This window comes from Cheilinus undulatus, linkage group 11 (genome assembly GCF_018320785.1).
Source record: "Cheilinus undulatus linkage group 11, ASM1832078v1, whole genome shotgun sequence".
Lineage (NCBI taxonomy): Eukaryota > Metazoa > Chordata > Actinopteri > Labriformes > Labridae > Cheilinus > Cheilinus undulatus.
This window is the reverse complement of record NC_054875.1, coordinates 15654417-15672687: the sequence shown is the minus strand read 5'-3', so window position 1 is coordinate 15672687 and position 18271 is coordinate 15654417. Positions and strand designations below refer to the sequence as shown.

At 38.2% G+C, this 18271-nt stretch overlaps 1 protein-coding gene across 1 annotated transcript in view; it reads right to left on the bottom strand.

Moving 5' to 3' along the window:
- The window catches only part of nphp4 (nephronophthisis 4), a 312689-nt gene that overhangs the window by 190602 nt on the left and 103816 nt on the right, over nt 1-18271 (bottom strand). Inside the window, exon 7 of the mRNA XM_041799567.1 lies at nt 8565-8740. Within this exon, the coding sequence (XP_041655501.1) occupies nt 8565-8740 (176 nt within the window). The remainder of the gene's footprint in view (nt 1-8564; nt 8741-18271) is intronic.

The window sequence follows — 18271 nt, the reverse complement described above, 5'->3', positions numbered from 1 at the left end:
TATTACTCGGTAGCTGTGCATGCGCAGCTCGATAGCGGCTACGTCAAGTTTTGTTGCTCTGATTGGCCCGTAGAGATGTGGCAGATAGAACGTTTAACCAATCACACTCCGAGTTTTTTTCAAAGCCTCTGCCTTTTCCCAAACGTTTCCTATAGAAGCTTTCCCAGATGGATGTGTGAAACACATCCATATGATGAAACTTTGAAAAGTTCCCGCACTGATTCTTATCTTGAATTAAAGCATACACAGCAAAAACTGGAGCGTTGAATTCTCAGTGTTAAATATTTCAGTGTTGATTTTAACACCCAATGGCAAATGGTAAATGGCCTTCAGTGTTGGAGTTATTTGACAGTGTTGATTCTTCAGTGTTAGTCCATCACTGTAGAGTCAAGTGATCCAAGCCCCACCTACTGCAATTTCAACTACCATGGTCTGTGGTAGTACTGATGGTCTGTAGTAGTACTGGTACAGTATATTATACTTGTTGATGACCTATTTGTAAATCAGAATTATTCTTTCATATGTACCTATCTCAGGCTGAAATTCAGTTCTTTGTTTTGAAATTATACAAATATTTGCAGCACAAATCGAGTTGAGAGTGAAATAATCATTCATTAATCGTAATTTAGTTCAATTAACTGTGATTTTGATTTTTGCCATAACCGCCCATCCCTGTTAGGGAGCTATAATGAGTTTAATGAGTTATATAGTTTAGTTTAATCAGGAGGTTTATCTCTAAAGCCAGGTATAAACTGTGCGATTTCAAGCTGACCTTACAACAGCTGTGGCAGAATATCACCTCACACTGTGTGACTGAATCGCTTACAACACGCAAGCATCATGCACGACATTAGTGCTCACACTGTGCGACTGAAGTTGGGATATACTGTGACAGAAACCCGCGGAGGTTCCTTTCTAGAAAGTCTCACACACTAAGGGTGAAATGTTTCCAGTCATACAACCCCCCCATCTCTCCTGCTTTCTCTCTCTCTCTCTTTCTCTCACCCTCTCTCACCCTCTCATGCTATCTCTCTGTATCCCACACACAAACAGCATCACGATCTGTGTCAGCTGCAGGTCTGCGGGTAGGAATGTTTCCTGCTCGTTTATTTCCTTTATCATAGCGGGCATGCATCCAAAAATCATCCTAGCTGTTGTCAATGGTTGTCTGACGGTTTACTAAGAAAAACAATCTGCCAGAGTTGTTTATTCAGCTCACGTTTCTGCTCTAACTGTGAAGTGTCTGGAGTCGTACAACTAAAATATTAAACATGCCAGAAATCCGACCAGTTGGGAGCAGGTCGTCAGGTTGTAGTCGGGCCATGGTTGGCCGCCGTACCCCCTCCCCACCACACCATACACAGCACAAAAAACTATGCCCGATCCGACTGAAAGTTGGCCCAACTTCAGACTGCGTCACGCAACTCAAAATTTGTGGCTGAGGGAGCGCAGATGGTCGAATGGTTTAAGGTGCTACCCATGTACGTGGGCAGCCCGGGTTCGAATCCGGCCTGTGGCCCGTTGCCGCATGTCTCTCCCCTCTCTCTTTCCTGTTTCCAGGTCTATCCACTGTCCTTCCTCTATCCAATAAAGGCATGAAAAGGCCCAAAAATAAATCTTAAAAAAAAAAAAAAAAAAATTGTGGCTGAATTGCAGGAAAATCACACAGTGTACACGCGGCTTTATGTTGCACAGGAGACTGGTTAACAGTATGTGAGTAATTTTTTAGAACTGCATCAACAAATATTTATAAGTTGATATATTTGCACCAAGATATGCAATTAATTTCATTTTATTTAAGTGGGTTAATCTATGTAAAATTAGAAATTTAACACCCACATATGGCTAGAATGGAATGATTTCATAAACAAGTGTTTGACAGTGAAACTGATGGTCAAATGAGGCTCTTCAAAGGGAATTGTTGATTAGTTCACTACTTGGGGTCAGAGTTAATAAGCTCAGATTGTAACAATCATCCAACCATCCATTCATTATCGCTATGGCTTATCCCATTGGGGTCGAGGGGGGATTGGAGCCTATCCTAACTATAATTGGGCAAGAGGCAGGGTACACCCAGGATTGGACACCAGGTAATCACACAGCTGACACAGAGAAAAACAACCAGGCACACTCACACTTAGAACTTAGACAATTAGGGTGTAATCTTAAGCTAAACATTACCACTACATCTTGCATGTACACACTGGGGTATTAGGAGTGGGTTGTCCCATTTCTTGTTTGAATGGATGCATAGGTTGGAGTGCTATGAGTACATGGTCTGTTAAATGGACATTTTTCAGAGGCACAATCCAAACTGAGTGTTGTGGGAACTCTCCCAGCATGTTTTGTGAATCAACTGCAAAATCGCTGTTCCAGAAGTAACACATATTGATTGGTATATATTAAAACAAGATATTATTATTTGTTTTGCATATATTTACTGCAGCCTGGGGACAGACTCACTGGATCCATTTGTGCTTACAATGTAACAATAACCATACTGGTCCGTCTTTAAGCATCATTATTTTCATTTTACTTAATGATCTATACAGTCTTTAACGTAACAAATTATTTGATTTCATAAGTTTGGGCAAGCAAAATATTTATTCTCTTAGCTGACTACCTGAAGGCTTTTTTTTCTGATGAAACTGTTGACTTGTGACTGTTGACAAAAGACTTTGAGAAAGCCTTCTTTAAATCATTTTTCTTCTAACAGTCCTTTTGAGCCACTTCAGTCTGCATTTAGGGAAACAATACTTATAAAGGTGGTGAATAATTTGTTATTGGCTGTCGACACAGAGCCAGCATCTGCTTTACTGTTACTGGATCGCAGCTCTGCTTTCAAGATGGAACCATTATGTGCTACTGGATAGACCTGAGAACAGTTTTGGGATCTCTGATTAGGTTCACCATTGTTAAAATCTTACCTATCAGAGAGATCTAATTGTTTTATACGACAGTGTGTTCTCTTGAGTCCAGTGCTGTTAGTGGTGGGGTGCCACAGGGGCTGTATTGGATCCACTGTTGTTTTCACTTTATTAGGCCTATCTGGCTGCAGTTTAGAACTGGGTATCAGCACATTTCCTGCTTTTGAACCCTCCTAAGACAAAAATTATGGTTATCAGACCAGTCAGCATCATCTGTATGATCATTTCACTCTGTCTCTTAGTGACTGTGTGTGTCATTGCAAAGACAGAGTTAAGAATCTCTGTGTACTTTTTGATCATAGCCTTTCCTTTGAATTTCATATCACGGAGGTTACGAGGATAAACTTTTATCACCTCTGAAATATCATCAAGATTAGACCAATCCTATCGTTTCAGGATGCTCAGGTCTTTAAAGAGGCTTTTGTTTCTTCACAATAAGATTATTATAATTTCCTTCTGTCAGGTTTGCCAAAAAATGAGTTTTCAAGGTCTGCAGATGGTGCAGAACCTAGCAGCTTGTGTTTTGACCTGGTGCAAGCATGTCTGTAAGGAGACGGGTAGAAAGCGGCTCTCTCTTTCCGTGCACCAACATTGCAAAACATTCTACCTTAAGACATTGCAGGCATCCTCTGTTGATGTATTTAAAGCAAAGCTTAAGATCCAGTTGTTTACTGTTGTGTATGAGTCTTAAAATGTGTGTTCGTTTCTCTGAAGTCCTTTCATAATTAATGTATGCTTAAATGTACGTATGTACGTATGTATGTATGTATGTTTGTATGTATGTATGTATGTATGTATGTGTTATGTATGTATGTGTGTGTGTATGTATGTATGTATGTATGTATGTATGTATGTGTGTGTGTATGTATGTATGTATGTATGTATGTATGTTTGTATGTATGTTTGTATGTTTGTATGTTTGTATGTATGTATGTGTGTGTGTGTGTACGTGTGTGTGTATGTATGTATGTATGTATGTATGTATGTATGTGTGTATGTATGTGTGCATGAATGTATGTATGTATGTATGGATGGATGGATGGATGGATGGATGGATGGATACTTTATTGATTCCAAAGGAAAACCAAGGGTTGTATGAGGACAATATCTGAGCTTCCCACTCGAAGCGTGACACCACAGTAACAAGGACACCTTGGAAATATGGTTTATCATCTGCTTAATAACCAATCCTTCAGTGAATTAAAGAAACAAACGATTGCATTTTAACTCAGACACCATAGAAGGGTTCATCTCTCACTAGCTGTGCTTCATAAGTTAATTCACAATATGCATTTTGGCATTCATGACTTGGCCAAATAGACAGCCTATTATTTTTACTTAAAAATCTATCCATCAGTATTATGGCAAACTTGAAAATATCCCCAGAGAAGGACACAGCTTCCATAAAAGCAGCCTTACACTGACAGAAAGGTGTGAAAGGATATATTAAATTATCCCATGTAATCAGTGGCTTTTGCTATTGATGTCACCTGACAGCATGTATTTTGCACACCATTATGCTTTCATTCACTGAGGTGTTTTGCACACAACACAGTCATCATCCTCACAGTTGACATCTTAAAGAAAAACAAATTCAGTATTTAAAAGAAAACTTGGAATTTGTGTTTTATTTGATACAGAAAATGTAATTTAAAGTAGTTCTACAGAGGTGCAGAGCATGAAACTGACATGATGGACAGAGATTATGGCTTTCGGATTATTTAAAAGCTTAATTTACAAGAATGAAATCTAAGACAATACAAAATAGAGATGTGAAATAACACTATTTAAACACACTTTATTCATTACTTTTGTAAAAACAGACAAAAGCATCCCTACATGTTAATTTTTCTTTAATCCAAGCTCTGTAATGAATTAAAGAACATATATCACAGCCCATCTTAGGTTAGTTTTTGGGATATTTTGCTGTGTCATAGTTCTGAGTTTTGCATATTATCTGTCAAGAGAAAAGGTGGTAGTGCAGATCTGTGTTGGCAGGATTTGCATATCTTCTCTTCATTGCTTGCAGGAACAAAATGTTCACATTACAGGCATGACACACTTGCACAATGTCACAGAAATAGACACAAAGCCTTGTTTATTTAACCAAAACAGTTCTGCTCAGTGGCTCACTGATGCATCCTGACAACTCATTAACTGAAACTGCTGGCAGTTGTGTACTCATGCTGGTCAAAGGTTCATGCGCTCAAAACATTTATGTTGTAATACAGGACCCTCAGGTGCAATGGGGGTATGTGTGCCACCTGGTGAGCCCAAAACCTACTGATGTGGAAAACACAATGTTTGTGATGGAATCTGGCTTTTTGATTCTGAATCTGAGGTTCTACATCTGTTGAAATGTTAGATTTACAACTTTCAGAAGTGTGTTTTTGCACTGTGGTTCTGGTTAATCACACCATAATTTTTTATATAAAATTCAACGTAGGATCTGTATGTCATGGCATTACATTTCCTCATGCATTTCCACCTAGGTTTCAGTTTGTGGTATCACACTGGCTTTTTTTGCTTACGACTGGCTAAAACCATTCAACACACATGCTTTACTACTGATATAAGGCAGACTCTACTTTCCTTAGACCACTAGATCCTCTTTGACAAGGTTTGCATTCAGAGTCATGGTGTCTCAATAAAAGCCAGGGGCAGAGGCAGCAGGAGCCATATCTCCTTGATTGGATATAAAGTTCTTCCATGCTATGGGGTGTATTTCAAGGCTGTTTTATGAGTGTGGAAGCCTCCATGGCATGGAGTACCGTTTAAATTATAAGCCTGCTGTTTAGCTGGGACATACAAAGCCATATAAAGCATACAATATTTTCTGTCTTACTTTGGTCCAGGGACTTAGCACAAAGACATGCAAAACAATATCATATTAAATATGTTAAAAGGTAATTTTGTGTGTTAATTCACATCATTAAAGAAAAGGTGGCGATATTTTTCCCTTTTTACTGGACTATTTGCTACAACATAACCATCACCCTCGAAATACATAAAACTCTGAACAGCCCAAACCTGCAGCTTCTTGAGTAGCCATTACAAGCTGGCCTCAAATCAAGTCACAACCTCAGGTATTAAAAGAATAAAGCCAATGAGGAAGTGAAAAAACTGCAAATACTCAAGTATCCACTTGAGGCCGGCTCTAAAAGGTTTGGAAGTACACTAAACGGACAAAGGTATTTGGCCACACCTGTTAAATTTTTGAATTCAGGTGTTTGAATCAGACCTGTTTCCACAGGTGTATAAACTGAAACTTCACCATACCATCTCTCTTTGCATCATTTGTGATACAAAATGAGTCATTCTGAAGAGTTCAGTGACTTCAAATGTGGTACTGTGATGGATGCCACCTTTATAATAAGATTTTGGGAATTTCATCCCTGCTGGATATTCCACAATCACTGTAAGTGATATTATTAGAAAGTGGAAGCATTTAGGAAGAACAGAAACTCAGTCACAAAGTGAAAGACCATATAAAATCACAGAGCGAAGCCAACACTCTGCTGATTCCATACCTGAAGAGTTCCAAACTTCCACTGGTAACAATCTAAGCACAAAAACTGTGCGGTTGGTTGGGTTTCCATGGCTGAGGAGCTGCATGCAAGCCTCACATCACCAAGTCTAATGCCAAGCCTCGGATGAAGCAGTGTAATGCACACCAACACTGGACTGTGGAGCCGTGGAAATGTGTTCTGTGGACTGATCAAACACTCTCCCCTGTTTGGCAGTCAGATGGGCAAGTCTGGGTCTGAAAGATGCTGGGGGAACATTGCCTGCCTGACTGGATTGTGACAACTGTGAAGTTTAGTGGAGGAGGGATAATAGTATGGGGCTACTGTTCAGGCTTTAAGCTAGGCCTCTTATCTCCAGTAGAGGGCAATCTTCTGTCATCATACCAATACAACTTGGACAATGTTGTGCTTCCAACTTTGTGGCAACAGTTTGGTGAATGCCCTTTTCTATTCCAATATGACTGTGCCCCAGAGCACAGAGTAAATGCTGTGTTTGTAAATCTAAACATTAGATTAGAATGGACTAAAGTTGTGCATGCGCAGGTCTTGAATAACCTGGCACACTTCACACAACCATCTGGTTAACCTTCCACAGACAGCATTTGGGAAAGAGCAGAGCCTTTAAAAAAAAAAAAAAAAAAAAACACTTGTAGGGTGACTGGATGAACGTTCTGTCTGTCACATCTGTACGGGCCAATAGGAGCAACAAAACACCAGGTGTAGCCGTTACTGAGGTTTGCCACTAAAGTCCATAGAGATCTGCATAACGCGAACCAAGGCAACTGTAGACATGTCAGTACACGACTTTTGTCATTTCTGAAAAGAAAACAACTCAATGCTGTTCTTCGTTCTTCTTTTCACGAAGAAGTGTCATCAAGTTCTGATAAAACTGGCACTTTAGCAGCATCCACGCTAATATCTTCCGCCATAATTGCACCAGCCTTGCATATGTCACGACTTTCCTGTGCCCGAAAGTACTGCCACTCGACACTGATCGGTCCTGTTTTTTTCTAAACAGGCCAAAACAGTTCAGACAGGAGCTTTGCAAGATGGATTCGCCAGTGAGAAACACGGAAACGGGCGAATCCATCTGCTTTGCAAGGTTAGGTCTTTAACATGATGTTCAGAAACCCTGCATGCAGAGCAGGCAAAAACATGCAGGGCTCTCAACAACTTTCAACAACTTGGAATATCGGCTATGCTCTTTAAACTACATGATCTTCATATTAAAGTAAACAATATTTTAAATGGCACAGTTCATATTTCTCACTTGAGGACAGGTATTCTGCTCCACTGTCACTGCGTAAAAAGAGACATGAGGAGTAAATGTGCTGCTGTGTTAATCTTTTCTTCCCATGCCATCAAAACAGCATATCCTTGAAGATTGCTCTTTGTACAAAATATAAGCTTAAACATTTTAAAGAGAGAAAATCTAAACAAATGCTTGTTAAATAGTATGACAGAATTTTTACGACCAGTTCATGAAAATGATGGACAGCAAAAGAATCAACCTCTGATGCATTCATACATTACAATGCTAAAAAGAGTTGAAATAGTGTTGAATTGAGCTTCCCCAGAGCACTTCACTCGATGTAAATATGAAAAGCTCAGTGTTAGCTTAGTGGTTAGGGTGTAGTAGGAACAGTGCGATATGATAGTTTTTGAAGAAGTAAATGGAAATAAAGTGGTATATAGGCTGTTGAGGGTTGAACTCACTGAGTATAACTACTCAGTTGGAGTGAAAAGAGGTCACACACCAAAGAACGATATTAATCTGCAAAGAGGAACAAAGGCTGGCATTAAAAGCTAGCTTTTAATGTTAGCCACACTGTAGAGCATCAGGCTCACACAACACCCGCTGACACAATGACCCTCTCAGGAATTTGACTGTTTTCTAAGGATTTTCTCCTTTTTAGACTAGTCGGTTAAACGTAATTTAAATGAGCATTTAGCCTAATGGGAAAATAGACGCTTAGGAACATCCTCAGCCCAGATACTGCTGAAAATATTCCTGCACACATGGATTCAAAACAGAAATATGCAGCACCATCTCCTGTAGTCTACAGTCACATCTTCACCTTAGACATATACATGTCTTTCCTCTGCTTACCTGTCTTTGATCTGTTTGGAGGTGCTGTCAGCTCGGCCCCTGGCCCCCGAGGGTAGGTGCTCCAGTACAACCACTTGAGGCTTTTCAAGAAAACACCAGCCATTGTGGACCCCGACATGAAGTCTCCTCTCCTGGATAACAACCGTCCTTAGAGTATCATCCGGTCCAGGCTGTTTCTGAAGAATAGAAGAGGAAAAGAGAAAAAAAGGAGAATAGTATGATTTTGAAAGAAAAACAGCAGAACATAAATTTCCTTTAATTAATTTATTTTTGTTCAGGATAAGTTTCAGAGCTAAGTCACAATAAGAGGGTTGTGTATTGTTCATATAACAGCATAAAAAAAATTAAAAAGCAGAATTAAAAATTATGAGGTGTCTCAGCTAATTACTGAATACTTTGAAATACCATGAAATTGCAAAAGAAAAAGACAAATTTTGACATAAGATGAAGAACGACTGTAAAATATTTCTAAGCTGTATTAAAAATTGCTAGATACTTAAAAACATTACATGAAGAGGATAAAAGTATTATATGTAAAATGAAGAATCTAATGTCACATAGACACAAATGGGAATGACGATGTCTTTAATGCAAGACTTTTCAATGGCAATAACAGGGAGCAGAAAAACCTTGTCTTAATTACCTCTCCTCCTACTATCCTTAGGTTGTTCAGCACCCAGACGAACTGACTGTCAGCAGTTAAAAACTCATGTATGATACCCTCTGAGATCCCCATGCACAGCTCAGGTTGTCAGGTGCCAGTTGATAACAGGACCAAAAAGTCCATTACATTTATTTTGTTTTTCTTTTTTTTTTATTCAACCTTTATTTAACCAGGAGAAAAATTAATTGAAATTAAAAATCTCTTTTTCAGGAGTGCCCTGGCCAAGATAGGCAGCAGCACAGTCTGATAATACTTCAACAGATGACTGATGCTATTGAAGCTACACAGTGGTGCAATGGTTAGTGCAGTTGCCTCCCAACAAGAAGGTTCTGGGTTAGCTTCCCGCTCAGGGAAGATCATCCTCCTTTAAAGTGTGTTTAGATTAACAAATAAAGTTTATGTGAAAGATAAACTTAAGTTTACATTAAGTAACTAAATTAACAAGTAACCTTTAAATTTTACATAACTCTAATTCAATGAAATATGACCCAAGTTACTTAATTACTTTAAGCTCTCTCAACAAGGTTTCAAGCCTTACTTTAATGTAGTATATTACCTTAAACTAATGTAATAAAATACATGGAAACATTACATGTAATTTAATCACTTAAAGTCCAGGTTTTTGGTTTAATTTTGTGTACTTTATTTAGGAAAGTTTCAGGCAAATATTTTGTTAGGAGAGTAAACTGATCAGCGATAAAAATGCAAAAGGTGATATGTCAGAGTTATAAGCTTTTTATTAGTAGTAGTAGTATTATTGTTATTATTATTGTTGTTATTGTTGGTGTTATTGTTATTATTATCAGTAATCATTTTATTACTTTCATTGATTGATTTATTTAATTTTTTTATTTATTTAAATATTAAAGTGAATTTAAGAACTTTTCAACTTGCATTGCTGTAATCACCTTTATATATTTTATACATTTTAATCTTCATTGCCTTTATTTTTACTGATGCTAGTATTACAATGATCAGTTTACTTGGCTATTCTTTTTCCTGTTAAAACAGTCGTGGAAGCCTTTTTGCTGTCGATTTGCCCGTCGACAACTGCTTTATCTACTAACCTCATCCCTACCCCATTATCATTTCCAGAACTATTCAATTGAAAAGAACTCTACCTTTAACTGCTATAATTATCAATAATAGTTTGTTCTATATAATTATCATCATAGCTGCTAATGCTAATGTTGCATTGCTCTGTTTTCTCTCACTCATGGTTGTTATTGCTAATTCTTCACATGTTGTTACCATTATTATTGACGTTATGGCCATATCCTTCAAAATACGAGATAACAGGTTATGCTGACATCAAATCTTCTTCACTCATTTTAAGACCCTATTGCAGCATCAAATGTCTAACCCACCACTCAGGCAGCAAAAAAATAATAATTAAAAAGAAAAACTTAAAAAAAAAAAATCCTCTGAATTGGTTTGACTCAGCATCAAACAATAACTGTTGGATGTTGTATTATTAACAGTGTGGGGTTTCACTTTTGGTTTTAGTCATAAATCAAGTGGTATTGATAATCCGCCTGAAGAGTCAGTCTATTTATTTTATCATCCAACATCTCATTTGTCTTCCTTCTCTGATTGAAAAAATGCTTTTAATAACAATGTTGTGTTACATAACAGAGTTGAGGAGTGAACTATTACAGTAGGAGCCAAGTTGTTACTGAATCACTTTGATAAAATAACTTTATGTCTTATTCTGAAGATACTGGGGATATCTTTTTCAAAATAGACTGTAGGTGCTGATTAAAAAATGCATTAAACTGGCCAATGTGTCAACAGGCGTTGGTGGAGCCTGTACCACCACCTTGTAGCTGCTGCCACTAACACAGCACAGCTGACTGACAACTGCTCGATGATTGACTGCAAACTTTCACACTCCAAAGTGCAGAGCCGCGCTGTGCTCACCTCTCTTCCCACTCCTTCCATTTGTTTCATTTCATTCTTTCCCCTCTCTCCATCACATCTCTCACTCCCACTCTCTCTTTCTCTTCCTCTCTTTTCTTGTCATTCTCACTCTCTGTCCCTCTCGCTGCTTAAAACCTTCTCCATATCCACCCACACCTTCTCGATCAAATTAGCATATCAATTCAGCTTTTTTTTTTTCTTTTAAGCAGAAACAGCAGGAGCAGCCGACCAGCCTGCCTAGATACTGTACAGCCCACATACACCACTGTTTGCTGCTCTCCTCATATTACATCTCTGCTCTGACTGACTCCATTTCTCTCTCTGTCTGCCTGTTTACCATCTCCCATCTTCTTGTCATCATCTCTCCATTTCTAACAGACAACAACAGCAGATATGTACTCAAAAATATGCCATGTTTTCCTTCTTGTAATGGGGCTGGAATAGAAGAGTACTCATATCAAGTGATTCCTTCCCTTTCATATTTCCTCTTAAAAAAAAATCAGTCCTGTTAAACCTCTTCTGTCACCTCAAGTGCTCTATTTCAAGAAAGAGTTGTGTTTGTTAGATACTGGTACAATTCTACTTGAGAACAGCGGTAAGAATACCTGACTCGCTTAAAGGCTACCTTGTTATAATAAAATACCCACTGAGCTTTGTCTATTAGTCCATTGTGGTGGGCTTTGTGGAAGTTTACTTTCTATTTACCTCTAACAGGAACTGGTGACTCACTAATGCAATGCTCTATCTATAGTTTGTTTTGAATCATGTCAGCTCTCACTTGGCTTTGGATGTGGTTATATAACCGTCTTCCAGCTGGATCACATAGGCTCAAGCTCCATTCAATTAACGTTTGCTGTCTGAGTGCCAAGACTAAGATGTGCCCTCACAGAGGAGCGTACATCACACATTTCAATCCAAGACTTAGTTGCATGCACCGTGACAAGTGGGATAATAACTAATTAAAGGCAGATATGAAATAACGTACATTAAATCCCTGTGTGCATTATACAGCTAGGTGAGGTTTCCTTTATCTTCAGTTATCATTCTTAAATCAGGTCATTGTAACTTGTTTACATGTTAACTCTTACTGATTTGCATACTAAATTTTTGTGTCCATCTGTACCAAGAACTAGAGCAGAGAAAAGGGCCTCTTAAAAAGTAATCATCACATTACTGAACTACTTAATCACTTAATCTTAATTAGTTGCATTACTTTTGCATTACATCACCTGAAATACACAACTTAACTGCAAATTAAAATGTTGAGTTAAACCTACAACATCTTTCTTAAATGCTCTCTAATACAAAATGCAACATTAACTGTTTTGATCTCTGCTGCTTTAATTGATACCTGAAAATCAAACCTGCATTGTCAGTGTTGGAGTCTCTTGTTTCAAGCATCACTCAGGGTTCAAGGGTCTTCAGCCACAAAAGCAATGCTACAGCTTTGTGTTAGCATGTTGCCTTTGCAGGTGCTTGGAAAGATTTGATGAAGAGTTGTTTCATGCCTTGGCAACTTAATCTTTTCCGTCACATTCTTGTCCTACTATGCAAAAAAAATTAAGATAGTTTTCATATCTTCAAGCCTGAAAAGATGTCTTGCTTTAAAATGCTTAGCCATTTTTGTTTTCTTGACTTCATACTGTTGACTCCAGCCAACAGTATATTGGGATACTGCTTTGTCACTCACGTATTGAACAAGCTCACATTAGTTCGTTAATGCTTGTTGTCAGACCTCCTGTCACCCTGTGACTGCAGCTCAAGCTTTTCCTTCCTCTCTCCTGTTTTAGCAGACATTTAGAACAGAAAGTGAGGCAAATATCATGGATTACATGAACGCCTGACAGTCCAGCGCAGGTGTTTTTGTGTAGTCTCGTATTGTAGCAGAAACAAAACTTAAGTTCTGCTGGAGTTTTTACAACAACGAGCTATTTTTAGATCGTTAGCGTTTCATCTCCGTCATGAGACACGGTTGATGATGAATATATCTACTTAATTTTTCCACTAATCATCAGATTATAATCAGAGATTTACTATACCAAGCCAAAGTAAAGTTTATCAGCCGCCTGTGTGTGATGTAAACAGAGCCGCGCCAAACCAAGTGACACCTAATCGTATGACACCACGAATCCATACATAAATTTGTTGCCAACTTTTTAAATTATCAATTTTTATTGATTTTAACGATTCGTTGTTGCAGCCCTACTCAGCAATGCAACTTCTGACTTAGAAATGTCAAGCAGGGCTGGCAGGGGTCAGGGGAATGGAGTTACTGGGGAAGCTTAGGCAACAAAATGCACAAGCAATGGCAGAGAATAATTGTAGTCCACTAGAAACTACACAACATATGAACAAGAAACAAAAACAGACCGGCTGTTATATAGGCTATATACTGTTTTCCATCATTTTTCTGATACTGTACCGTACTTTACAGTGACTGATTTATACTAATGAAAGATGTAGCTATAAAACCAGGCTATAAATCCAGAATAGGAGTTTTATAATGCACATTTCATGCAGTGATTTTCCTTTCTATTTTACATTTTTGTATTTTAATCTGGAATTGTGATCTACTACATTTCTGTACATTTTGTTAAACACATTCATGTTTTTTTATTATACTGTTTTTCAATTTAAATGTCATTGTACTACACTTTATTGTGCTGCACACATATAGTAAACATACACAACGTACGTATGAAAAATGAGGCTTCTGGAGAGTGGCAGCAGACAGTGCAAAGACATTATATCTGTAAATAATTGCTTCACTGACATTCAGATTATAATTATGATTATGTCACTTCCTACACTGTCTGTCTGTGTTTGCTTTTTTCCTCCGCAACAGCCAGGGCTGGGGAGGATGACAAAAGAAACAGCTTTGTCTCTTGTTGGACAGGTCTGCCATCACATGTTTCAGATTGAAAATAAAAGAGAGACAGAGAGAAAGTTGTTTATAAGAGAACATCAGTTAAAGTGCTGGCTTCTCTTCTCTGCATCCCTCTCCTTCCAGTTTTTTTCATTTATTTCATTGCTCCTCTTTCTCACTCCGTCAGTTTCTCTCCCTCTCTACCTCTCTTGCTTGCTATCGTCTTTCTTCTCCCTCTCGCCTCTGTCTGCTGCCGTCACAGATTTCTTCCTCCCTTGACTGAAATATGAATATTTTAGAGCTAAGAAGCTTAAAGGGAACAATGAAATGGCCCCCAAGTTAAATTATACTCCATTTCCAGAGTAACAGAAGAGGGACTTTACTGAGGGATGAGCTCACCGGTGCCACGTGGGTGTGTCTTTCTCTATTTCACACACTCAAATAAGCTTGTTGTCTCCTGCTTTTATGTCATATTTGTGAATTTTTTACAGGTCTTGCATCTAGAACTGCAATACCAGGAAGCAGCACTGGTCCAATTCATAATTTCTGACTAACCACGGTTAGAAAAAGCAGAAGTCTCTTCGAATGCCTAAATGCTGTTTGTATCATTAAAGGAAATGGAAGAAGGAGGCAGGATGAGACTAATTTGCATGCTTTTGGAGGCCGTTTGTTTAAGAGCTTTGTTAACAGAGAACTGAAAAGCAGTGTTTTGCAGGAGAACAGTTAAAACTTGAAGTGTTGTTGGTGGATTTTTGTCCCATAATTACAAGAGTCACCACAGTGTGGGCGGTAAAACCAAACATTCTGCTAAACCATTCAATTTGCTGTTGGGGGTAAAAGCTGCGAGAAAATAAAGTGAAGCTGGTCCCACACTTTTATCTGTTATGGTTACTATCAGTAATACTGTTAGTCTGCAGTGAATCAAGAGCAAGCCAAAGCCAACTTTATACCATACAGCCTTGAGGGCTCAACAGAAATGTTTCTTGAACTGCAAAACCCACTTTTTAATGTGTCTGCAATCTCGAGGAAAAATGACCATATTTCTTTGAAATCTGTGTTGAGGATAAAGTGCTCGCCAGCAAGTCAAAGATAACTCTGGCAGAAAAACACATCTTATCTCGGAAATACCCAGACCCCCTCCTTCCCCCACCCCCAGAAAAAAAAACAGGCAATCCATTTCTGTAGAGGATTGTAGTGCATAATGTTTGCTGAACAGAGTTGCATTTGATTCTGGTCCACATGAATGGTATTAACTTTGCTTTTTTTACTTTGAAAGATGTGATTCTTTATCCCCCCTCCCTCATCTGAATTTCAATCCTGAAAGAAATGACAAAAACTCTCAGCAGTACTCAGAAGTACAGAAGTGGAACATTATTTCATCACTTGAGTTTTCATGCCTTAAAAAGGCCATATCATTGTCAAATATTAACAACAAAAGATTTTCTTAAATTCAATTTACTGCTCTGATTGTGCTGGGGGAGGTGGTGCAAGAAAAAAGGAGGTGAGGATGAGAAATTAGTAAGCAAAATTGATTTAGTTGGGGACACTGTCATTCGCATAAAATGAAACTTCTGCAAAAGAAAGAAAGTCATTTAGAACAAGTTTAGAAATAATAGCAGCGGGAAGAGAAATGTAAAGCAGGCAGCAGCTGCCTGATTGTGCATGTTTGAGGGAAATGAGTGTAGATTTTCAGAGGAGAATAAATTAGTTTCTGAAGGTTATTTCTTTGTGCTCAAAGGGCAGGAGATGAAGTGAGAGAGCAAGCTCCGTTTATTAGCTCCATCTGGGACACAGAAAGCTCCAGACAGCAAATGGGACTTGACCCTGTAATCACTGACTAGGGACTTCATAAATGGTCTTGACAGGGCTTAGTGGCAGTGATCAGTAGCAGGGTCAGATGTCTTAAAACAAGCCCCTGAAACCTGTCACCTACTAGTCGACTATCAAATGTAGTTCACATCTAACACCCCAAGAAGAATAGCCAGAGCTTGTTCTAGTGCTAGGGTGATCATAAGAAGAAAGAAGCATGGAGCCTTTAAACACAGGTACAGGGTTTGCTTGGCTGGAAAAAAAGAAAAATCTAAAGATGAACATTAGGGGTGCACCGATTGCAATTTCCTGGCCGATCAACGATCTTTAAAAAGCCTGACCTGCCAATTCCGATTTTGGCTGATAACGATTTTTTTTTATAACTGATAGCATACACCTTCAATGTTCCAATCTTATTATATTGAAAAACATTGAACAATACCCATGAAACAATACAAACTTGTTGTTTTAACTGCACATGAGGTAGCTCTCTCAGATATAAATGAAAAGTTTAGAGCATTGCTGTCCAAACTACTAAATTATATCTGTTCCTTTAGTCTTTCATTTTTCACATTTTAGTAGGAAGAGGTAGATAAGATTGGTGGATAAGATCAGTTTCATATGTAAGTATCAGCCAATCACCGATCCCCCAAAATTAAGGAAATCGGCGCCGACTAGCCAATCGATCGGTGCACCCCTAATGAACGTTATGAATGGTCATGAATGTGAAAATGTCACCTTGAATTACAGAGAGCAGGAGATGATCAGGGAATGTATTTTCTATACTTAGACGAAAGTTTAAACATCCTTCAGATGTGACCATGGCGTGCTTTAATAATGTACTTTTATTATATTATATTTGATAGTCATCATGTTCTGTCCTGTAGAGCTGTTACTCTCCTTTGTCAATGTAAATTTATGCTCTTGGTGAACAGCAAATTGCCCTTGAAACATTTAGAGCTTGTGTCAACTCAGGCCATCTTTATTTTTCATTGGGCATGCCCGTTTCCGATACAAAACCAATGCAGTTTCTCTTTTAAGCATTTGGTATGCCAGCACTGTCAGTTGAAAACAGTTCAAGTTTTAAATTGCTGTGTTTCAGTAAAACAGCATCCTTTTTTAAAATGTGGAATTCCCCCTCTCATTAAAATGGTATGAGCCTTTTCAGTACAGTTAACATGGAGGGCTGGTCCACTGAACCTTGCTCTTGCTACTGTAATGTTGGGCTGTGTGTCACCATGCCAGGACCTTTAAAAACGATGTGATGAAATGGAGTGACCAAGCTTGCTCATTTGACCACAGCAATAACTTGCAAACTTTTTTTTATCTCCAGTATCTTATCAGAACCAGGTCAAGAAGACATGTTGGCCAAAAGGCAATGACCAACACAGCTGATTTCATGAGCAATTTCTTTTTTGTATTATTAATTCACATCTTTCAAGGGGACCATTTACTGTCTGGACCTTCTAGGGGGCCATCCATGTCTCTGGGCGGGACCGATAACAGCTTGTTGCCATCATTGTTGACAGCTTTGTCAACAATGATGGCAGAGAAGAAACTAACCTGACTTATCTGTTTGAGAATTTAACTCTCAGTTTGAAGGCTGCTGCTAATGCTAAGACAGGATTTCTTTACAGTGATTTCCTTTTTTATTGTTTTCATGTTAACCTGGCGATGTTATATAAAGGAAAAAGAAATATTAAGCATACCGAGCAAGTGAATAGCAAGACTTTAAAAATGATCAATTAGAAGTGCTCTGAAACCAGGTTTCATTCATTTATTAATTCAACAAAATTAATAATAAAATAACATAATTTTTCAGATTGAGCTATAGCTTTGTTGGAATAGTATCTTACCATTCTCACAGAATGAATCTAACCTTTAAAAGATTTATTATATTCAATCTACAATAAAACATGTTAAAATGACAACAAAGAGCTCAAGAAAGAAAATAAAACCTTGTCCATTTTGTCAGCCCAAACAGTCTGACCACTGGCAGCCAGAGTTTTAGAAAATTATTAAAATTGTCTGAATCAGCCTCCCCAGAAAATGTTGTTTTCTACCATCCAGTAAGCACTTTGGTTGAAAATCACTAACTGACACCTTCACTTGTGTACAAAGTCATATCTAGTTACGTCCCTGTAATTTTTGCCACTCTACAATTTTTATGTGCATGTTTAAAAGCTCATGAAGTGGATCTAAATAAGTGAGAGACAATTAAGATGTATAAGTAAGATGTTTTACCATTCTGGAGAGAGATAACAATTTTGGACATCAAAAATTCAACTGGCCAGAGCTGGAACTTATAAAATAAAAGGTGTCATCATTATTTTGCACTTGTACATGTCTCCATGTTTTCTTCATGTGAAAGAGCAGTAATGACCAAACTGCTGAAGCAGAGTTCAGTTGAAATTTATAATCAGTAGAACTTAAGCGAGTCGATGACTC